Source organism: Pseudomicrostroma glucosiphilum (genome assembly GCF_003144135.1).
Source record: "Pseudomicrostroma glucosiphilum strain MCA 4718 unplaced genomic scaffold BCV69scaffold_12, whole genome shotgun sequence".
In the NCBI taxonomy this organism is placed as follows: domain Eukaryota; kingdom Fungi; phylum Basidiomycota; class Exobasidiomycetes; order Microstromatales; family Microstromataceae; genus Microstroma; species Microstroma glucosiphilum.
The window spans coordinates 353,370-374,337 of NW_020289924.1; the positions used below are offsets into that span (position 1 = coordinate 353,370).

The 20,968-nt window shown below is 56.1% G+C and overlaps 10 protein-coding genes across 10 annotated transcripts; 5 read left to right on the plus strand and 5 right to left on the minus strand.

The window, feature by feature from the left end:
* Positions 1-1,996: 1,996 nt before the first annotated feature.
* On the plus strand, positions 1,997-2,875 carry BCV69DRAFT_237287 (RNA-binding domain-containing protein; the record flags this gene model as incomplete). The annotated part of the gene is made up of 2 exons (XM_025489938.1): positions 1,997-2,177; positions 2,562-2,875. Coding segments are annotated over 2 exons (495 nt in total), but the record flags the coding sequence as incomplete, so codon positions are not given.
* Positions 2,876-3,827: 952 nt separating this feature from the next.
* BCV69DRAFT_48553 (hypothetical protein) lies at positions 3,828-4,512 on the plus strand. The gene has a single exon (XM_025495329.1). It carries the CDS (start codon positions 3,956-3,958, stop codon positions 4,424-4,426), a length of 471 nt encoding a protein of 156 aa, XP_025346406.1. The 5' UTR covers positions 3,828-3,955; the 3' UTR covers positions 4,427-4,512.
* BCV69DRAFT_303645 (hypothetical protein) lies at positions 4,513-6,750 on the minus strand (the record flags this gene model as incomplete). The annotated part of the gene is made up of 3 exons (XM_025494651.1): positions 4,513-4,920; positions 5,020-6,667; positions 6,747-6,750. The coding sequence occupies 3 exons, from the start codon at positions 6,748-6,750 to the stop codon at positions 4,599-4,601; spliced, it is 1,974 nt and encodes a 657-aa protein (XP_025346407.1). The 3' UTR covers positions 4,513-4,598.
* A 218-nt stretch (positions 6,751-6,968) lies between these two features.
* Positions 6,969-10,351, minus strand: BCV69DRAFT_284400 (hypothetical protein). Its single transcript, XM_025493026.1, has one exon. The coding sequence runs from the start codon at positions 9,883-9,885 to the stop codon at positions 7,279-7,281; it is 2,607 nt and encodes an 868-aa protein (XP_025346408.1). The 5' UTR covers positions 9,886-10,351; the 3' UTR covers positions 6,969-7,278.
* A 237-nt stretch (positions 10,352-10,588) lies between these two features.
* On the minus strand, positions 10,589-12,623 carry BCV69DRAFT_262132 (putative delta-1-pyrroline-5-carboxylate dehydrogenase). Its single transcript, XM_025490710.1, has 2 exons — positions 12,497-12,623; positions 10,589-12,422 (listed from the first exon to the last, which is right to left on the minus strand). Exons 1-2 carry the CDS (start codon positions 12,554-12,556, stop codon positions 10,830-10,832), a joined length of 1,653 nt encoding a protein of 550 aa, XP_025346409.1. The 5' UTR covers positions 12,557-12,623; the 3' UTR covers positions 10,589-10,829.
* Positions 12,624-13,116: 493 nt separating this feature from the next.
* On the plus strand, positions 13,117-14,600 carry BCV69DRAFT_284403 (ribosomal protein L5). Its single transcript, XM_025493027.1, has 2 exons — positions 13,117-14,347; positions 14,432-14,600. Exons 1-2 carry the CDS (start codon positions 13,406-13,408, stop codon positions 14,534-14,536), a joined length of 1,047 nt encoding a protein of 348 aa, XP_025346410.1. The 5' UTR covers positions 13,117-13,405; the 3' UTR covers positions 14,537-14,600.
* An 8-nt stretch (positions 14,601-14,608) lies between these two features.
* BCV69DRAFT_300572 (Isochorismatase hydrolase) lies at positions 14,609-15,587 on the minus strand (the record flags this gene model as incomplete). The annotated part of the gene is made up of 3 exons (XM_025494468.1): positions 14,609-14,849; positions 14,925-15,100; positions 15,171-15,587. The coding sequence occupies 3 exons, from the start codon at positions 15,585-15,587 to the stop codon at positions 14,609-14,611; spliced, it is 834 nt and encodes a 277-aa protein (XP_025346411.1).
* Positions 15,588-15,938: 351 nt separating this feature from the next.
* Positions 15,939-18,280, plus strand: BCV69DRAFT_251316 (hypothetical protein; the record flags this gene model as incomplete). The annotated part of the gene is made up of 3 exons (XM_025490424.1): positions 15,939-16,244; positions 16,321-16,707; positions 16,793-18,280. The coding sequence occupies 3 exons, from the start codon at positions 15,939-15,941 to the stop codon at positions 18,278-18,280; spliced, it is 2,181 nt and encodes a 726-aa protein (XP_025346412.1).
* A 98-nt stretch (positions 18,281-18,378) lies between these two features.
* On the minus strand, positions 18,379-19,222 carry BCV69DRAFT_272597 (glucocorticoid receptor-like (DNA-binding domain); the record flags this gene model as incomplete). Its single annotated transcript, XM_025490980.1, has 3 exons — positions 18,379-18,728; positions 18,884-19,103; positions 19,194-19,222. 3 exons carry the CDS (start codon positions 19,220-19,222, stop codon positions 18,666-18,668), a joined length of 312 nt encoding a protein of 103 aa, XP_025346413.1. The 3' UTR covers positions 18,379-18,665.
* Positions 19,223-19,387: 165 nt separating this feature from the next.
* Positions 19,388-20,927, plus strand: BCV69DRAFT_313995 (putative HEM12-uroporphyrinogen decarboxylase). Its single transcript, XM_025495080.1, has 2 exons — positions 19,388-19,639; positions 19,721-20,927. The coding sequence occupies exons 1-2, from the start codon at positions 19,462-19,464 to the stop codon at positions 20,785-20,787; spliced, it is 1,245 nt and encodes a 414-aa protein (XP_025346414.1). The 5' UTR covers positions 19,388-19,461; the 3' UTR covers positions 20,788-20,927.
* Positions 20,928-20,968: the final 41 nt, after the last annotated feature.

Consider the following 20,968-nt stretch of genomic DNA (forward strand, 5'->3'; position numbering starts at 1 on the left):
TGTAGCAGTGTTATTCTCGTCCAGTCTTCATCCTCTAGCAGGCGCCCGTCTTCTTTCAGGGCCCTTTCAGCAGACCGGCACTCGGCAGACAAGATAAGACATTCCAAGGGGCATCTCACGACTCCCCACACTAGACTAGCAAGACCTTGTCCCTTTGGTACCACGACTCAGCAAGATCTCCTTGGGAGTCCGAACCGGCTTCGGCCCCTTTGAGATCTGGTACTGTCCCCATCTTCCGGTGCCGTGGCCGCTGCTGCCGCCGCAACGGCCCGGAATTGCCGATCGCGGCGACAGCGTGACTAGAGTCGTGGTAGCAAAGGCACTTGTGATCCGTCTGCCCTCAAGACTCACAAAGACAGAGACCATAAGCAAAGGACTGAGCACAGCCTCGCCTGAACCAACCTTTCTATCCTTTACCCGGCAATCTACTTCATCCCAATACCCAATCCATACCCCACTACCTACCTCGATTCTGCGTTCCTCTTGTACACCTACACCTACTAGCAACGCTTTAGCAAAGTGCTAGGATTCTGTCATACACGCTCAGCATACACGAGAGCAAGGCCAGGTCTCGTCAGCGTTCCAACCGTACTGCATAGCAACTAGCAAACCTCGTCCAACCTCCACCAAGATATCCACGCCATCTACATCATCAACCCATTTCACATTCAGCTCTTTACAAAGCTTGTTGTGCCAACCTCGGAAGGCACAAACGAGCTGCTCGCCTCTCTGGCCCTATTCTGACCTTGTGAAGAAGTGCATACGGTGAGTGAAGCTACGATAGGCGACGACGGATGCCTCATGTCAGTCCGAAGAGGGACGGCAATCTCATCGCAGCGCGATGACGAGGCTCTGATTGGAGCGAAGGATGCAAGACGTGTCCATGACAGGGACTTGCTGCTGCACGCGCGGTAGGAGGCGGGGGGTCGGAAGAATATTCTCGCGCTCGAGCCCCTACTTGAACCAGATGAGGGGCCTTGCCTCTTCCACGCTCGGACCCATATGATCACTGCGATGATGGCATGCTATACACAGCCAAGCTCAAAGCTTTGGGTGATGTCTGGCGATGCTGGCCGGATCTTCTCATACATCAGCGTGTGCTCACACCTTAATTTGGTATTCTCAATCTCTGACACCATCTTCACATCCATTACTCACATCAGACTCCATCATCTCTTAGCCCTCGTCTTTCCTCCAGCTCTTAGCATATTAGACATTTCGAAATGATGGAGAAGACGGTTGAAGATCCCTACCGCTCCAGGGACAGCAAGACTGCTCTCAATCACCCATCTAATTCTTTGCCTGGTGAAGCAGCTGCAGGCTTCAACGGACGAACCTCACGAGCCTCGCGATCGTCTGTCTCTTCCTCTGAGAATCAGGAACACTTCGAGCGTCGATTTCTGGCGTCATCGGACTCATCCCATCATTCGAAGAAAGAAGCAAACTCGCGTTTCGCCAGCTCTCTGCAAGATGTGCATCAAAGAGCTTCGGGACCTATCGATATCGCCCATGCAGCCTGGGAAGACTCTAGAGATCAATTGACTCGCCAACACAATGGAGAAATGTACAGCACTTCTACCCTCGATGGCAGTCAGAGAGGTCTGGCGTCCGAAAGGTGGGACGACATGTGAGTAAGACCTGTCGGAGAACAATCGCATCCGCGCCGCGAGAATGTTCTGATCATATCTATTCTCGCAGGCAATGCCGCACAGCAATGCCATCAAGACTGGCTTCCTGGACGTACGGAAGTCAGCAGTCGTCGCCCCCGTCAGTGCAGAAACGCGCCGGTGAAGAAGGCTATGCGCTCTTGCTTGAGGACCTATCACCAGATTTGCATGAAGTCGACATCGTGACTCACTTCCTGCATCCACCTCCCTGGCCAGCAAGTCATCCCCTTGCACTCTCACGCTCCATGTCCGTCAAGGACGGTCTTGGCTCGGGCTACGAACGCGTCGGACCCAGTCCTTTTCCTAGTATCAAGTCTGCTCGAGTTGCGACTAGTGCGGACACCGGTGCCTCTCGCGGGTGGGGGATCGCTCGATTCTCTGCCGAGGCAGATCGCAATCGAGCCCTTGTCGAGATGCAGGGCATTATCCTGACGCCATCTAATGGTACATCCCCAGGCAGACCACTGCGGGTCAGCGTGATGGACGCCAAGACAGCGAGCCCAATCTTGGGTGTGGCCGCCGCGGACGATAAAACTTTGGCTTCGTTTTCCTTCGAGGGCGAACACGCCAGTCGTAATTACGAGCAGAGCGGCCACAGGGAGAGCAAGCCCGCTTCCTATGTTCGAAGAGACCTCTCTTCCTCATCTTCAGCAGCCCACCTGTCGCAAGCCGCTGGACGGTACACTACACCTTCGCCCATGGAGATCGCGATGCAATCTGCTCAAACGCCTCTGCCGTCAACATGGGGCATCGCCACGCTGCCAGGATTTCCGACCATCCCTGCAACTGGAGCTTCCGGCCCTGTAGATGTAGGCCTCCGGTCCGGAGTGGCGCTAGGATCCAGCTACGGGGGCCCCGCTTCTCTCGGATACACCCACTTCACCCTTGGACCAGCAACGCTCCCGTCACCATCGTCCGCTTTGGACCCCAATAACACCACCGTCTTCGTTGGAGGACTCAGCTCCCTCATTTCTGAAGAGACTCTGAAGACGTTCTTCTCACCCTTTGGTGCCATTGCATACGTCAAGATACCCCCCGGCAAAGGCTGTGGCTTCGTTTCATTCCTCAGAAAGGTCGACGCTGAGCGAGCCATCGAGAGAATGCAAGGATTCCCGATCGGCGGCAGCCGCATCAGACTGAGCTGGGGGCGAAGTCAAGGCGAGAAAAATCAGCAGTTGGCTCAGATGCAGATCAGTCAATTGGCAAATTGGGTGACTCTTGACAACAACTACTCCCAAGACAATCTGACTCCTCAGCAGAGGTCGTTCCCTCGCAGCTCCGAGCCCTTCTCGAACACTCGCACGGATGGCATGGCCAGCCACGATGGCCGTACGAGCGAGTATGCAAGCAGCGACCCTGCCACTCAAGACTTCTTGAGACGATATCATGGCTATGCCAACGGCCGCGAAAGAGAGACTGATGCCCACAGTCTCGCTGCCGAAGCATATCACCAGCGACGTCCCGCATATCCATCAGCCCATGACAGCTCCCTCTCTGTTCCGTCTGCCGGAAATGGTGCATACGCCCGTGCTTCTGGGGAGCGCCGAGGGTCTGGAGAGGACGTCATGACTGCTTTGTTTGACCGCATGGGTCTCTCCGGACGTTCCGTCTCCCAGGGCGCCGCATCTTCAGACATGTGGCGACCTTCCTCCGGTGCCGGTCAGAGGAGCTACCAAGCTGGCTTGAGTTCTAGCGACACTCGCTCGGTGTATAGTGGTCAAGTCAATGGACAATCTCCTCTCCCCACTGCTGCCACTGCAAGGACCTCGCCCTACCTGTACAAGTCGCCTTGGCAGGAGTACCCCCTGTCTTCCTTCCAGTGCGGAGACGCCTACCAGCTGTCGCCTGAGGACCAGAAAGGAGGCTACTTTGGCCGTTCTGGCTCGGGCTCATCCGCCTGGCAGGACCAGTCCATCAGTGGCTCCAGCTTCCGAAGCGATGCCACCCCCGATAGTGTGATCGGTACGGGGGCTTCGGGCTTTTCGCCTTTCTCGCCTCTCGTCAAGGCAGAGAAGGCGCTTGATGGGCAGTAATAGCTCGATCTGCCCAACGACTGAGTAACATCTTGTCGAGACCCAAGCGCGGTAGCGCTCGGCGCTAAATCTCATCGTTCTGGCGCCTACTGCCATCCCTCAACAACTGCCTCGTATCACGAGTCAGGCCCCGGTACGTACTGCTCCAGTCTCCTGCCCCAAGTCGGGTCATTACCATCGACATCGTCAACGCCAGCATCATCAATACCGTCACACCTCCTCTCATATCATCACACCGGCACGCACGCACAAGCAATGCATTTCTCCCTCCCCTTGCCCTTCCACATTCGTATCCACAATCATGCTCACTCTTTCCTTTTTTTCGTCCCTTGTTGCCTCAACTCGTTGCGCATATTCATCATCCATACCAGAGCACACATTGCGATTGCAGGTCAATCCGCGCACACGACGAATCCATCCGCTTCACACCATAGAGCACACGTACGCTTCTCTGTCTCTCTGTCTGCCGTTGTTCACTCATTTCTTTGCGCAAAGAAGAAGCACACATGTGCGCTCCCCCACTCCACGAGCTTGTTTGCTCGCTGTTCAGTGCTCAGTTCATGCCCACCTCATCCTAATGTCATTCGTCTCGTTCTTCTCCCTCCGCTGGGTCCGGCTTCGGACTCAGCTTCGGCATCGGCTCCGACTCAGGCTCATACGTCCGCCCTTTCTCGTGCCTCTCTCTGCCTGGGACGTCTCAGTGCGCAGAAGAATGAACGATTGTGACTGAGAGCATGGATATTGCAGCGGTGGAGGAGTACCAGAGGCGGACTTGCTCCATGGATCCCCGTCAAGTTGTGTATACTGGCTTCTCCTCGGCTTGCGTATATCTTGCGCTATGTTTTCCCCCTGCTTGCTCACTGCCCTCCCCACATCCTCGTACTGCTCCTCTTATTCGCTACTCCAATTTTCCCCTCCGCAAAGCAGCAATCCGTCCCCTCAAGCTCTTTACCGCCGAGTCGATCCATCTCAATGAGTTGAGGTGCGCATTGAGAATGACCAAGATCTGCTGCACGGGATCTTCATCACTTCCCCCTCCTCCTCCTCCGGCTCCAGATCCTGGAAGTGAAGGAAAAGCAGTTGCAGCTCCTCCTCCTGCGGTGGAGGATTTGCTAGATTGTTGTGTGGAGGAGAGAGAAGTGTTGATCTCGATGATCATAGAGGTGAGGTTCGTTGAGAGGGAGGAGAGCTGGGAATCGAGAGACTCGGCGAGGGAGTACCTGAGGGAAGGTGAGTGGAAAGGCAAGGCAAGGCGAGGCAGTGCGTCAGTACGTCTCATCCACCTGGAGCAGGTTCTGCAATACCTCTTTAGTACTCACATTCTCTCGCGCTCCACTTCACCCCCCTTGAGACCTTTCCTCGCACCACCCAAATATCCGCCCATCCCACTCTCTCCACCACCAAGGGCCGCCTCCCTGAGTTCATCCACTTGCTTCTCGTACCCCTCCAACAAGCTTTCCAAATCATCCTGCTGACGCTCGATATAGTCTAGCAGCTGACTGACTTTACTCTGATTCTCCTCTGCCCGAGCCAGACTGGCGAGCAGTAAAGAGATCTCAGACCCAGATTGCCGCAATAGGTTGTCCCAGACGACGATTTCGCCGGCCAGCTTGGAGAACGAGGCGACAGAGGTGTTGAGGGAACTTGTCCATGTGGAGATGATCTCGTCCATTGTGCGACCGCGTAGAAGGGAGGGGGCAGGAAGGGGCTGGACGGAGGTACTGGCATTTGCGGCAGTACTGTTGCTACCAGGCTGCGTCTGCGTCGCGGAGGAAGTAGCGGGAGCTGCAGCAGGAGCAGTCGTCGTGCTGGTGGAAGTGGAAGCAGCAGGCTTAGCGCCGAAGAGGGGAGCCTGAGGTGTTGCAGTAGCATCCTTTTTCTCGCCGGCTGCACTTGAGGAGCCCTGCGCTGCTCCTAGAGAGAATCCACTGGGAGCAGCAGGCTTTGCTGGCTCATCCTTCTTCTCAGCTGGCTTGCCAAAAGAGAAGCCCCCGGTCGCAGGAGCCTTTGCAGCCTCTTCCTTCTTCTCTGCTGGTGGGCCCCCGAACGAGAAGCCTCCGGCTGCTGGAGGCTTTGCAGCTTCGTCTTTCTTCTCTGCCGGCTTTCCAAATGAGAAGCCACTAGCGGCAGGTGCGGCGGCTGGTTGTGATGGAGCAGCGTCGCCTGTGGGAGCTGAAGCGGTTTTGCTAGCGTCGTTGCCTGTCTGACCGGGAGGCTTGAAACCGCCAAGGCTGAACCCGCCGCTTGCTGCCGAGGTGGATGATGCAGGGGGAGTCGCAGTAGCTGCAGGCTTGCCAAAGAGGCTGGTGCTTGGGGCAGCAGGAGCAGGAGCTGACGTTGTCGCTGTACCGGAAGCAGCGGATGTACCAGCTGGCTGTCCAAAGGAGAAGCCTCCAGCAGCAGGCTTGCTCGCACCTCCAAAAAGACTGCCACCAGCAGGCGCGGCAGGAGCAGCGGCTGGCTTGCTATCAGCAGGCTTTCCGAAACTGAAGCCCGAGCTGGTACCACTACTGCTTGTCCCTGCCGCTGCTCCTCCGCCTCCAAAGAGGTTGGTAGGTGGTGGATGAGCTGGCGTAGTGCTGCCGCCGCCGAAAGATGGGGCAGCTGAAGACGATGGAGCTGCACCGAATGAGAAGCCACCCGTCTTTGGCGCAGTGCTACTTGCGTTAGCAGGTGTAGATCCGAACGAGAAGCCTCCAGCCGCTGGGGCTGGCGCTGGTGAGCTCTGAGCAGCAGGTGTCGAGGCTGTGTTGCCAAAAGAGAATCCTCCAGCAGGCTTAGGTGCAGCAGCGCCTGCCGTGCCACCAAAGGAGAAGGCTGGTGTAGTAGATGGAGCAGCGCTGCCGGAGGCTGCTGGGGTAGAGGCGTTGTTGCCAAAGCTGAAACCACCAGCAGCTGGTTGTGTAGGCGTCGCGGGTTTATTGGTGTTGTTGGCCGCGCCGAAGCCGCTGAAGCCACCTCCAAAGGCTGTGAGAGGCGATATAGAGCAGCAAAGCTAAGTGTCAGCTATACTGTCTGACACTGACTGGGCCTGGCCTGTACTCACACATGATTGGCGATTGGGTGGACGGGATCGATGGAGGTGAGCAGGATTCAACGAAGGACAGGAAGCATCAGGAAGCGGATCAGCGTCGGGGTTTCAAATTGGCTAGCAGCCATTCGCGGACCGCCTGTAGCCAGGTACATCTTTTGCAGCTCATAGCACAGTCGAAACAGCAGCACAGCAGCAAGGTCAGCTTCCGACCAGTAGACCTCTCGAGTGACACGATCAGATGAGTGAGGGTGTCATTAGGCTGAGCCGTAGGCAACATTCTACACGAGAAGGGGTTGAGCGGCAGGGGTACCATGCAAGACGAGTATGAGGACGAAGACGACGACGAGGTAAATGAGAGAGCAACCAGGACATGATACAGTAAAAGTGACGAGAAAGAGCTAGAAAGGAACAAAGCAGCTGACTTTATATGGAGAGAGGGCGCGGTAGCAAGACGAGCTCGCGGGTGATTCATCTGGGTCTTTGGTCTATTGCTTGAACAGCGGCAGCATCTCAAGGCGCTCATCGCGCTGAACAAAGCCAGGTATCAGAGATCATCATCATCATCTTTGATCAAAGTCCACTGTGGTCTCCCCTGCGAGAAGTCAGGCTTACTGGACAGGGGCGACGGGTCGAAGGCAGCGCCCACGTTGGAGCCTCTCGAGGCGCTACTGCTGCCCGTGGTGCCAGTGGAGGAATAAGTCTTGAGGAAGGGTCGAGTGGGCCTGTAAGGTGCCGAATTATCTAACGACGGGGCTGCTTGCGCCGTTGTCGTCGAAGACAGCAGTTCCAAGCGATCGGGTGAGGTGCTTATGGGTGAGGCACTGAAGCTAGAATTAGACGCAGAGGTGACGCTGATGATCAGCAGGTGTCCATCTGCGTCGACGAGGGAAAGTTCTGTGGCTCCCCAAGCCTTGTGCTCGATGCTATCTGCACTAGCGCCAGAGCTCAACACCCTAGCTTTCGAATTAGCAGATTGCCGTGGGCCTCCTGCCGAAGATGCAGAGACTGCATTGCCGGCAGCAAGGGTGGAAGACAGCAAGTCGGAATCACCGGCCCCCTGAATGAGGCTCTCAAACCGACTCTTGACCGCTTGAAGAAGCGAGTAAGGTGTAGATGAAGAGTCTGACGGCAGATGAAAAGGCAGTAGAATTGTACTGCCGCTCAGCGAAGACGAGGATGCCGAAGCACCAAACGAGGTGGGAGCAGAGCCTCGAGCTCGCAGGCAGATCGTGGGCGACTGCTGATGAGTAGGAAGGGCAATCAAGGCCTGCTCGCCGCCCATTCGATCTACTTGGATGAGTCCAAGGGTCTCGGTATAGAAGGTGATGGAGGCACGTAAATCTTCGACGAAGAGAACGCTCATTGCAGTGGGCGCTCTGCGACCGGCTGCAGATGAACCTTGAAGGTCGTCTTGAGCTCCTTGAGCAGTAGCAGCAAAGAGCTTCGACAATGCAGACCGCTCCAGCCGATGACCAAAGGAGAAATCGCCCTCGGGTTCGATCGCTGTACCCATGACCGGTGACAGCTCTGGTGTATACGAGTTGACCCGGTTCCAAGCGAGACTGGGCCGTTTGGGGACTGCTCTTGTCGTTGAACCGCTGTAGCTGCCGTTAGTCGCCGGCGCAGCGCCTGCACCAAACGCGACAGCGCTTCCCGAAGGTGCTTCGCCTCCAAGAGATTGTCCCTGCGCACCTCCTTTGGCATTGTGACGATGCCTCGATTGAAGGGGTCGATAAGCTGACTGTGAGCTCTTCTCCATCAGTGACACGCTTCTTCCCAGACCGCTTGATCCACTTGAGGAGGATGGCAAGGTGCCGCCTAGAAGATCATCTTCGCTCCCGCCATTGCCGGTTCTCGAGCGCGGACGACTGGCGAGGGCTCCCGCCTTGACGAATGCAATGGCTTCGTCGACTTGATCTGCCTCAAAATACCGTATCACTGGTCCTGGGAAATTCTTCGTTCTCCGATCTGCTTCCTCTTTGCTCGTGACGACACCCTTGGTCCAACCACGTTGCACAGCCCAATAAGGTCCCTTGCCTACGAGCTCTCCTCTCTCCGACTGTTCCTGCTTTGGGAGCGCACCGAGATCGGCTCCACTTGGGTCAGCCGAGCCATTGACAGGTGCCCCCACCACACTGCGAAGGTCGGGCTTCGAAGGAGCACGTAGGTGTGACGAGTGAGCGGATGCAAGAGGCAGGTCCGAAGCTGGCTTTCCCCGAGCTGTTGACGAGATCTTGACCTTCTTTGGGTCCAGAGAGGGTGAGATAGGCGTCTTGCTTGAGTATTGCGGGGGGTCATTCAAGGCGATCAGAGAGGGGGTTGTGATGCTTGAAGTCATCCATCGATTCGTCGATGCAGGCTGCGCATCCTGGGAGAAGTCCGATCTGAATGGATTGTTTGAAGATGCCGCATTGCTCTTCAGCACTGGTGTCACGCCGTCATTGCCACCCAGGGACACCAGCGAATCGAACGATCTCGATGCAAGAGCATATTTGTTGGTACTGCTGAGGGGCTCGGCTGGTGGAGCAGGTCTCGTCTCTGAAGCGGGTACCCAGTCGCTAGCTTGCAACGGCGGAGGACCCCATTCGAGAGACGGTCTGCGGCCTCGCACCTGCCCAGACTCTTCCATCCTCATCTGCTCCCTACTTCTGGCCCTCCGACGTGCGTCTAGGTCTGCCGAACGTCCATGCGAATCGACCCTCCCTCTAGCCGGCGCATTAGCTTCTGCTTCACCTCCTGCTGCGAAGCGTTGGCTGGGAGGTTTGACGCGCTTAGAGAGTTTACGAACCACACGCCCGAACATGTTGTTATCCTTGTTGTTGGACGGCGGTGAAGAAGCCATGCCTGACGATGCTGTGATTGATTGTGATCTGCCGAGGCAGGGACTGGAGGCCTGATTGGCAAGCCCACGCCGGTCGCCTGTGCCCCCAGAGGTGGTACGATGCACGGGTACCCGCTCCGGTCCATCAGCGGGGGGCGTGTCAGGAAGAGGTGGTGAGGGCCTGTCTGCAATAGGTGGAGTAGAGAATGTGACTCCCGGGCTACGCCTGTCGAGGGGGTCTTCGGGGTAAGGAGGGCGGGGCAGTGATGAGCCCGAAGACTGTGCAGCGGGGAGCGAGCGAGGCGCGAAATTGACGCCTGCCGTGGTCATGGTCGATCGTCGCTGATCTGGACTCTGCCGCGAATTGACGCAGCCAGATTAGATCGACTCGGCCAGTATGCAGTACCGGTAGCTTTCGAGGTGTTCGCTTGGACCTCCTTATCAATATTGACGCCCGGGCCTGATAAGAGAGGTTTGTGGGTCGTGCTCGGTCTCGTAGTATTTCAGACGCCCTCTTTTGTGCTTCTAGGAGATTGCCGTGCAACTGGCCGACGCCTGGGCTCACACAGTTGCTCTCGAGACGTGTGACAGGGGTATATCCGGTACGCCTGTCGGGAATGTCTAGCAGGTGTAGATTGGCCGATATTAGAGCGATGGAGGGGCAAGCTAGGGGTGGATATGCGGTTGCCGGTCTAAGTCTGAGCAGCACAGCAGAGAGGATAAGGGGGGCAATGGTAAGGAGAGCAGAAGCAGTGGCAGACGAGGGAGTTGTCAAGGGCGATGGTTGTCAAGGGGGCCGACGGCGACGGACGGAGCAACGTCTGCGCCGCCCCAATTCGGGGCCCGAGTCGGAAGCCGTGTTGAGATGTAGCGGAGCTTGAAGCGCATGCTGCATGAGGTTCCTGAGTACGTGCCTGCGTGCGCGTCGTCTCCCTGGCTGCCTTTACCCCTGAACGCGGAGCGCACAGCCCAACACCATCTGGTACACTGACTACAAAGTGGGCGAGAGGTGCAACGTCGGGCAAGTGGAAACTGAGCTAGGAGGGATATCATTGATACTGACAAATGCGAGAAAGGGGCCAGTGTTAATCGGGGGCTCCACACCCGAAGAGATAATACAGTTTCGCGAGAGTCATGAGTCGTAAAAAGAGCGCTAGTGTTAATAGGGAGGCTCTCACCCTAATGAGAAGACGAGTGACGGGATGCTTGTTATACAAAGTGACGGAAATCGGAGGTAAAGGGAATGAGGGCGCACGCACGAAGAACCTCGGCTTCTAGGCGTTGTGAGGGTAAGAGAAGTGGTCGATGTCGATCATGTTCTCCTTGGTGGTCCTCTGGTTGACGAAGCGGTAGAAGATCGAGATGGAACCAGCCTTGTCGTTGGTTCCACTGGCTCGGCCTCCACCGAAGGGCTGCTGGCCCACGACGGCACCAGTGCACTTGCACTGGACGTAGAACATGCCACTGGCGTTGCGAAGGTACGAGTTGGCCTCCACGACGGCTTGGCGGTCCTTGGCAAAGACGGCACCAGTCAGGGCGTACTCGGTGCAGCCATCGACCTCGGCGCAGATGCTCTTCCAGAAGTCGGGCTTCGAGTCGTCGTAGACGTAGGCGGTCAGGACGGGGCCGAAGATCTCGTTGACCATGGTGGTGGATCGAGGGTTCTCGGTCTGGATCAGAGTGGGCTCAACATAGTAACCCTTGGAGTCGTCTCCCTTGCCACCAGCCAGGATGATACCGCCCTCCTTCTTGGCAGCCTCGGCGAAGCCCACGCTCTTGTCAAAGGAGCCCTTGGAGATGACGGGACCCATGAAGTGCTTGAAGTCCTCGACGGGACCGAGGGTGATGGACTTGATCTCCTTGACGAGCTCGTCCTTGAAACCGTTGTTCCACAGGCTGGCAGGCACGTACAAGCGAGACAGGGCAGAGCATTTCTGTCCCTGGTACTCGAACGCGGCCCTGATCGACTCGTGGACGGCCATGGTGACGTTGGCAGAGGGATGAACCAAATGGAAGTTCTTTCCACCAGTCTCACCAACGATTCGGGGGTAGCTGACGTAGTTGTCAATGTTGCTGACAATTTGCTTCCAGAGCTGTCGGAAGACGTAGGTGCTGCCTGTGAAGTGCAGGGAAGCGAACTTGCGGTGGTCGGTACATGTCTTGACGATCTCCTCAGCGGGTCCGGGAGTGAATTGAATCACACCGGCAGGAAGACCAGCCTCTTCAAGGATCTGGTAGACGATGTAGTTGGAGAGGACGGCCATCGGCGAGGGCTTCCAGATGACAACGTTGCCGACAAGAGCAGGGGCACCAGGGAGGTTTCCACCAATGGCGGTGAAGTTAAAGGGGCTCACAGCGAGCACAAATCCTTCGAGGGGTCGGTATTCCATCTTGTTCCACACTCCCGGGGCGTGCTTGGCGGGCTGCTGGCTGTACAGCTCAGCGACCTGGGCTACGCCGAATCGGAAGAAGTCACAGATCTCGGCGGCAGCGTCAATCTCGGCCTGCCAGACGTTCTTTCCCTGACCGAGCATGGTTGCAGCCATGATCTTGTAGCGGTACTTGCCAGCGATAAGGTCGGCGGCTCGCAGGAAGATGGCAGCTCGGTCCACCCAGGGCATGTCCTCCCAGGTGACCTTGGCGGCCAGAGCTCCTTCGATTGCCTCACCGATCAGAGCGGCGTCAGCCTCCTGGTACACTGCAACTGCGCTGGCGTGGTTAGAAGGGTTAAGCTGCTTGTTGGTCCTGCCAGTGGTAACAGCCTTGCCGTTGATGACACAGGGAACCTCGACGGGTCCAGCCTTGATCATCTCGTCTACGGCCTTTTGCAGTCCGGCCCGGTCCTTGGACCCAGGCTCGTAGTTGCGCTGTAAGCGAGGGAAAGGGAAGTTTGTGTCAATTGCTAGGCTCCAGAAGCGAGTCAGCCCGTAGCTGCGCTCACCATAGGCTCATTGTTGATGGGGGGGATGTTGGGGTGACCGTGCTGAGCTACGCTGGCCATGTTGAAGTGGTGAGGTGGTGTTGGTGGGGTGGTGAAATGCTACGGAACGGGCGGAAGAAAGATCGGGCGACGCGGAAGGTTGAAGGGACAGTAGGATGTGGGGAAAAGGAAAGTTGTTGGTGACTCTATGCCAAGGTTTATATCCTTCTGCGAGGAAACCTGCCAGGTGCTATCTCGCTCGCATTTTGTCCTGTACCTCCCTTCCTTTCTTTCCTTGGGCTCGCGCAAGAGACGGGACGCAACCGGGGCGGGAGTCGAGGCGAGTCCATCACACCTCGGCAAATCTCCGTCGCCCTCTTCGCAGTCCGCCCACACGCAGCCAGACTCAGCCCCACGAGTCTCTCGACCTGGCAGACGATTGTTTCAGAGCTCGACGGGCACGTTGAGAATCTCTGTTGGTCAAATGGCGAAGAAGAATCACACCGAAGCGATCTCACACCATCGTAGGGACCCTCTACGAAGCTAGACGCATGCTCCGTGTCCTTGAGCGAGCTTTGCTGAATTGAAAGGCTGAAGGGCCGCTGTTCGCGCTTGGACGCTTGCGAGACACTCTTGAGCACCAAAGATGTCGCTAAACAGCTCGTATTGCATCTCCAAACTCCATCTTCCGGCAAGTGATCACAGGGCAACCTTACAAGCCTTTATGTATGTCCGAGCTTCTCATAGCTAGGAGGCGATGTCCGTCGTCGACTGAAAGTCGCGCCGTATCGTGACTGGGTGCAGGGAGGGAGGCGGACCCGAAAAAATTGCCTCGGACCTGCGTCTAGCCTATTTCTTCCACATCCCCGCTTACCCTGTCTCAGCGCCCATCACCAGTAGTCACCATCATCACCACCATCAGCATCGGCAATGGCTCTCCGTAATGCCTCCGCCTCGCTCCTGAGGCAGCAGGCGACATCGTCGTCATCCTCTTCCTCCTCCTCGTCTGCTGTCGCGCACGCTTGCCGCTCCTTTTCGGGCTCGGCAGCGAGCTCATCTTCCGTCCCACCTCGCAACATCCTGCACCCACCCGGAGCAGAGACCCATCTCTCCCTAGGTCAATATCAGCTCAATAGATATGACGAGCACTATCGGCAGACGCTCGCCCCCTCTTTGCTGTACATGACATACGATCCGGAATGGTCCAAGCTGAATGCTAGCGAGAAGCTTGCGGTCGAGTCGACGAGCCATACCAAGCGGGAATGGGACCCTGCCTCGCCTTATTCGAAGAATAGGCCGCAGAGGCCCCCAAAGGGTCTACGAAGTCTGCAGCCTGGGCCAATGGTCCCCGACTTTGAAGACCCTACAAAAGACCTGGTGGCTTTGGATCGTATTGTCATCTCAGCTTTCTGCAAGGAAGCCATTGTCAGCAAGCACGCTCTGCTTCCGCTCGTGGCACAACTCCGAGCTATCACCGGAGTGTCGCCCAAGGGATCCTTTGCCAATCCCGCGATGGGCCAAGATGCCAGGGGAGCTGCGCAGGGCTCAGCAAAGGGCAGTGGATACATTCAGATCATTCGAGCCAGGTCCGGAGCGGCAAGCTTCAAGCTGAGACCTGGTATGCCGGTTGGTGTACAGGCTGTGTTGCCAAGGCCACTTGCTATGAATTTCCTCGAGGTGCTCATCACCTTTGTTCTGCCAAGGCTGAGGACCTTCCAAGGCTTCCTCCTGCCACCTGCCAGTCAGCCTCCTGGAAGTCCGGCGGCAATGAGCGGCGTGGTGTCACTGGGACTGGGACCGGATGCGATGGGTAATTTCCCTCAGACGGAGATCAATTGGGATGCGTATCCGAACAGGGCAATGGGCTTCCAGGTGAGTCAAGTTCGGCCTTGACACTGGTGATACAATATGTTAGACACTGATACATGGCATTCGCGTTGTCTCCTCTCTTGTCAGGTGGACTGCATCACAAATCAACGAGGACCGCGAGCGACAGAGAAGGCGAGACAGCTACTGAGCGGACTAGGTGTGCCCTTTGTCAGAAGAGGTGACGTCCGCTAAGGCGGAGATCATTCAAAATGTCATATCGATGAGAAATGCCATTACATACATATCTTTGAGCATACCGCTGCCTCAGCTAGCCTTCCAGATTACATTCTGTCTTTTTGTGAAGCTGCTCATCCAATTCCCCTCCTGACCACGCCTCCTCTCGACTTCTGCATGTACGGCAACCATGACCTCCTCGTGTGTATCGAAGATGTGAGCTCCAGCCGAGCGAAGCTTGGTGATAGCAGATGCGGTCGTCTCTTCGGACACGCCTGCGATGCAATTCAGAGGCATGTACACTGCGATGGAGTACTTGAGCAGGTCAAGGCTGCGAGTAGACGGAGAGGAAGCTTAGCTTTCAGGTACGAGTCTGAGGTTAGCGCTATGCTGAGCTCGTACTCACGCTGTGGATACGACGCAATAGTCAGTGGCTAGACCTGCCACAACAGCAATGTCTGTTGAAGGCCTTTGTACACCGGCAGTGGAGTGATTGGCTGAAATATACCTGATGAAGGGAGTAAACCTCGAGTATGCATTATCTGACAAGCCCGAGTATCCGTCGACTTTCGGATCATCTCCCTGGCAGAGCAAAGCGCTGTCAGAAGGAGCGATTGACGTTTCCAGCTGCATCACCGTCCGTCTCGCTTACCTTGCGAACGACGACTACGTCCTCACCCTGCTGCCGCACGTTTGCCAACATCGCCCAGACGTCCTGCTGGATCTCGGATCCCTTCGTACCCTGGACGCAATGCCTTGGCCACATCATCTGCTCGATTTTTTCTCCTTCTCCATTGCGACCGAGCAGGGGATGATCGACTTGTATAGCCTTGAAGGCTTCAGCTCCCTCGTGATTGTCTGCGAAGGAGATGTGGTCTGGCGGATGGTAGTCTTGTGTCACGACTATGCTCGCCCAGTACTTCTTCTTGCTCAGCAGGGACAGAATGGGTGGAATGATCTTGGAAGAGGACGGGACTGCAAGCGACCCTTCTGGTAGAAAGTCATTCTGTACATCTACCAAGACGAGTGACACGCCAATGGAGTTGGAGAGGTGCGCTGAGGAAGACATGCCTGCAATACTGCCGAGTGGGGACGGAGGTGGAGTTGTGCCGGACGGAAGGAGCATCCGGCATCGACCAGATGCGTCATGAGCTCCGCCTCCGCCATGCGCCTTTCATGTTTCACTCACTCAGCAGACCCTGTACTCCCTTTCTTATATCCGACCCTTGGCCTCTCTCATTATGGACTCCATTGTACAATAGCTTGCAAGTCAGACTCCACCAACAGCAGAAGATTGGCGTGAATCTCGTCTCGAGCGGGCAGTATGGGCAGCCTCTTGCGGAGAGCGGCCATTCCGGCTAGCCTCTCACTCCTGGCTCTTGCAGCATTAGGCATCGCAGCCTCTTCTTTCTCCTCCTCCATGGATGCTCCCTCGGGAGAGACTGCTGACGGTCACAATCGTGGATCATGGACGTCAGAGCTCTGCCAATTCTCGTATGCACGCTTTCACCTCTATCTCACCATACCCCCCACGGTCTTTCTCTATCTGCTCAACCGGCCATTTCTGACCCGCCTAGATCGAGCTAAGCTCATCTTTCTACCTGTAATAGCCTTTGTATGGACAACGCCATGGGACAATGAGCTGGTGCGGCAAAGAGCTTGGAGGTACCCAAGGAGTTGCGTGATGGGTACAGTCGGCTATGTTCCCATCGAAGAGTACTTCTTTGTGAGTAAAGTAGCCTGCAGCCAGCAGCTCATGCTTCACTGGGACTCACTTTGCCCTGCTTTTGACTCTTCTGCAGTTCATCATCCAATCTGTCAAGACTACGCTCTTCGCGTCTTTCATGACCCGGTGGCTGCTGCCGACCTTCTACGTCTTCGAGACCAGAGCTGAGAAGCAGAGCAGCCTCTTCGCCAGGTGGTCGTTCGTAGCAGTGTCCTGCTGCTTCACGGCGTTGTTAGCAGGCCTAGCAATGACGCGGCCAGGACAGCACACATACTATCTGGGCATGATCCTGTGGTGGTGTTCACTGCCTCTCGCCCTGCTAGGCTGGGGCAGCTCGAATTTCGTAGCTCGGATGCCCTGGAGGGCTGGTAAAGGCGCGTTCCTCATCACACTACTGCTGCCGACAGCCTACCTGTGGGCTACAGACATCTTCGCTCTGCGAAGGGGTACCTGGCATATCAATGTGAGTCGAGATTTCGGCTCGGCCAACCTCTATGCGTTCGCGTACATAATTGACGCGTTTGATGTCTCACCCATCGCACGCACAGGAAGCTACATCACTCAACATCTTTCCAATACCAGATCTGCCGATCGAAGAAATGATCTTCTTCTTCGTGACGAATCTTCTCCTGGTCGTTGCCTCATTCACATTCGACCGCTGCATAACGCTAGCTCGTCTCGGTGTTGGCGTATCTAGGAGAGAGCGGGCAGACTCTTCGACTCCGCCCTTTTCCCCAAGCTACCTACCGCTGAATCTGGAGACTATCAAAGCTCTGTGGGGTACCTTTGTCGTCATGGACCCGCCAGCCGAAGATACGACGGGCGGCTACGACGGGCTATCTGCACAGTGTCGAGACTTAGCAACATCTCTGGACATTCTCAGCAATGCCTCAAAGAGCTTCAGTATGGCATCCCTTCTACTGCCTTGGGATCTGCGCTCCGACTTGAGCGTACTATATGCCTTCTGCCGGGCGGCAGACGACTGCATCGACGACGAGGAATCTGTCCCTGAGAGTGAGAGTGATCATGGCAATGCCAAGATCAGAAGGATCGCCCTGCTGAAGGATTTGATTGCTGCCATCTATAAGCCGAATTCGACAGAAAGCCAGGCCAGAGCTGCCATCAGGGATACGCTCAGGCGCTTCACAGACCAAGAAAGCAAGGGCAAGGGCACTAACGACCTCAAATGTCAGTCGCAGGAGCAGCTACGAGCATCAGCTAGCTCGGTCGTCCCCTTGCGCAATCTTGTCCCTCGCTCCTTATGGAAAGAGCTACTTCGTGGCTACGAGAAGGACATGCATCTAGACATGAAGGGCATTGGCACAGCGCTGGAAAGCATGGAGGACGTCGTTGAGTACGCTCAGTGTGTCGCTGGCTGCATCGGAGAGATGTGTGTGAGAGTGGTCCTGGGTAGGTGCGGCGTGATCGTCCCTTCGCTCGAGGACCTGAACTTGAAGCGGACGATCGACTTGGACAAAGAGACGTTGGAGCCATTGGCGGAGGACGACGTGAGCTTGCTGCAGAGACCGGAGGGGAGCACGAGCTCCGCCTCGAGGGCTACAGCTCGCTACCTGATTCACCATGCTCGACGGATGGGCGTCTCGCTACAATTGGTCAACATAGCTCGGGATGTAGTTGACGACTCTATCAAGCTGCGAAGATGCTACCTCCCACGCGAGCTCATCGAGCGCAACGAGCCCGCGCAACCAGTACTGGAAGCTCTCTTCGCCGGCAAGGTCTCGAGTGATGCCAAGGGGAGCAAGGACACCATCTCTCCAGCATCGTTACGGCCATACTGCCTGCAACTTCTCAAGATAGCTTCTTCGCTCTACACCGCATCGTTTCCTTCCATCCAGGCTCTCTCCTCGAAGCCAACCCAGTCCGGACTTCGGGCAGCTTGCGCAGTGTACTTTGCCATTTCCCAGTCTATTCTGGAGCAGAGTGAAGAGGAGATCAGGGCGGGTAAGAGGGCGAGGATGAGCAAGTGGAGGAGGGCGTACATTGCTACCAAGGCGGTCTACCTTGGAAGGGGCTAGAGCGTGAATGAAGGAGGAAAGTCACTCTGAATCAGACGCATAATGCATACACGCATATCACATGCCTGCATAATATATACGCATATACACGTACTTGACTCGTGTGTCTCCGGCGGGCCAGGGTTCTGCGTGATTGTTGCGTAGCCTGAGAGAATCAAACACATCTGCGTGCAGCGACTTGTCGCAAGCTTCATGAGGCGTGAGAGCAGACAGACCGCTTCCCGTCGCATTCAGCACAGGAGACTATGTGATGTACGCAAATCGATTGGTGAGGGGTAATATAGTACAATGGTCTACTTGAGCTCTACAGGAGTCCGTACTGGCTCGGGTAGTCTTGGCTCTGGCTTGCTGCTGTCGCAGTGAGCAGTTTCTTTAGATGCGGACATTACCAAGAGGCTTTGCTGACACCGGGTAGCTCTCCCTTGAGTGCTTTCAGACGGAACTGATACTGCAAATGGTTGGGAAGAAGGGAGGACGGCGTTGGTCAGCGATGTCCGGTGTCACAAGCACAGGCGAACTCCTTCACCTCCGGGACTGGAAAGTCCGAGGCTGTGATTGTAGCTTCGTTCCTGCCTTGCCATCCTCTACTTAGCTGCCACTCACTCTGCATAGTCCGAATTCTGTAATGATACCCCTCCCCCTGCCCGTCTCATGACATCTCTCCTTCACCGTCTCTGCCCTGCTCTTGTTTGGGAATTGATTCAACTGTAGTTGAGCCTGATGTCTTGTTTTCATGGGCAGAGTGGTATTGCGGGCAATGTACTTGTAGGCCCTTCGGAGGAGCTCATTCGAAGTGACCGATTGGCGCTTGGCCATGTCCCGACTGGTGTCAAGCAAGGAGGTAAGAGGCGAACAGGACGAGTCAGTGGCCAATCATGGACGCATTTCGAATCCGAGATGTTGATGTACTCACAGGATCCTGACATTTGGTCTGACTGGCATCGTTGCTATGCTGCGATGAGGAAGGTCAAGTTGGGTAAAGCCTCGCCGGAAGGCTTTGAGATGGGCCTTCCTCGGGGTGACCGGAACGGAACCGAAAAAGACGCCACGGCTCCACTCGGTCTCGTCTCAGCTCGCCCTCGCCTATTCTTCCAACCCTGCCGGCTGCTGATCGCCTCGCCTCCTGACCAGCTCACCTCAGCCATACTCATCTGCACACATCTAAAGGCCCATATTCCACCATGGTCAACCCAATCTTGACCCATTTGAACTCTTTCACCGCCAGGAAGCAGGATGAGATGTGCAAAACTGGACAATTCCCTGGTCTCAGGAACGATCTCATCTTGAGGGCAGCCAGGGGACAGCACACGGAGAGGGCACCAGTATGGATCATGAGACAGGCGGGGAGGTATCTGCCAGGTTAGTACATCGGAAGAAGCCATACTTCAGCCTTGTTCAGTGACTAATCTCCTCGTCTTGCTGTCACTCTCTGTTTGACAGAATTCCGCAAGCTGCGAGAGTCACATGACTTCTTCACTTGCTGCCGTACTCCCTCCCTGGCATGTGAGATTACATTGCAGCCCATCCGACGCTACTCTGGTCTGCTGGATGCAGCAATCATCTTCTCTGATATTCTCGTCGTACCTCAGGCTATGGGTCTCGAAGTTGAGATGCTCCCACAGAAGGGACCTCACTTCCCCGACCCCTTGGAGACACCCAAGGACATGGACCGCCTCCACAAGAAGATTGACGTCAACAAGGAGCTGGGATATGTCTACGAGGCCATCACTATGACCAGGAAGGAGTTGGCAGGAGAGGTGCCACTCATCGGTTTCTGCGGTGCTCCTTGGACCCTGATGGCATACATGATCGAAGGCGGTGGATCCAAGGGCTTCGAAAAGGCAAAGAGGTGGCTCTTCGACTACCCCGAAGAGTCCAAGGTGCTCCTGCAAAAGATCGCAGACGTCTGCGCCGACTTCCTTGTAGGTCAAGTCAAGGCTGGAGCTCAAATGGTTCAGGTCTTTGACTCTTGGGCGGGAGAGCTGTCGCCAGCCAACTTCAGGACTTTCTCTCTGCCTTACCTGAGGAGCATCGCCAGTACCGTCAATGAGAGGCTCGCCTGCTCTTCCACTGCCTGTGTGCCCATGATCATCTTTGCAAAGGGAGCGCTGGGTCACTCGCTACCTGAGATCTCAAGGGCAGGATACGACGTCGTGGCACTCGACTGGACCGTTGAGCCAGCTGTGGCTCGCCGGGTTGTGGACCTCGCTACCCCAGGAAGTGCCGCCAAGATCTCGAAGGGAGCAGCCGACAACGAGGCGGCTCACAGAATCGCTCTGCAGGGTAACATGGATCCCAGTGTCCTCTACGCAAGCAAGGAGGCCATTGAGAAGGAAGTGGAGAGGATGCTGCGGAGCAAGAAGGGTGGATTCGGTGGCGAGGGAGCGTACATTGCCAATCTGGGACACGGCATCACACCGGGAGTGGACCCTGAGAACCTCAAAGCTTATCTCAAGGCCATTCACAGGATCAGCAGGGAAATCAACTCGGAGAAGGGAGATGAATAAAGTGGCTGGGTGTGCTGCAGCGTAGGACGGAGTTGTAGCGAAGGTGTTTGGAAGGTCATGAGCAGATCAAGGAGAGGAACGCAGTGGGTGGCCTTGATGATACCCCCTCGGGCCTTCCGTAAGAAGTAGACAGTCGAGTCACGTCATTAAAGAAGCAATATCATCGCCTCATCACGACTCT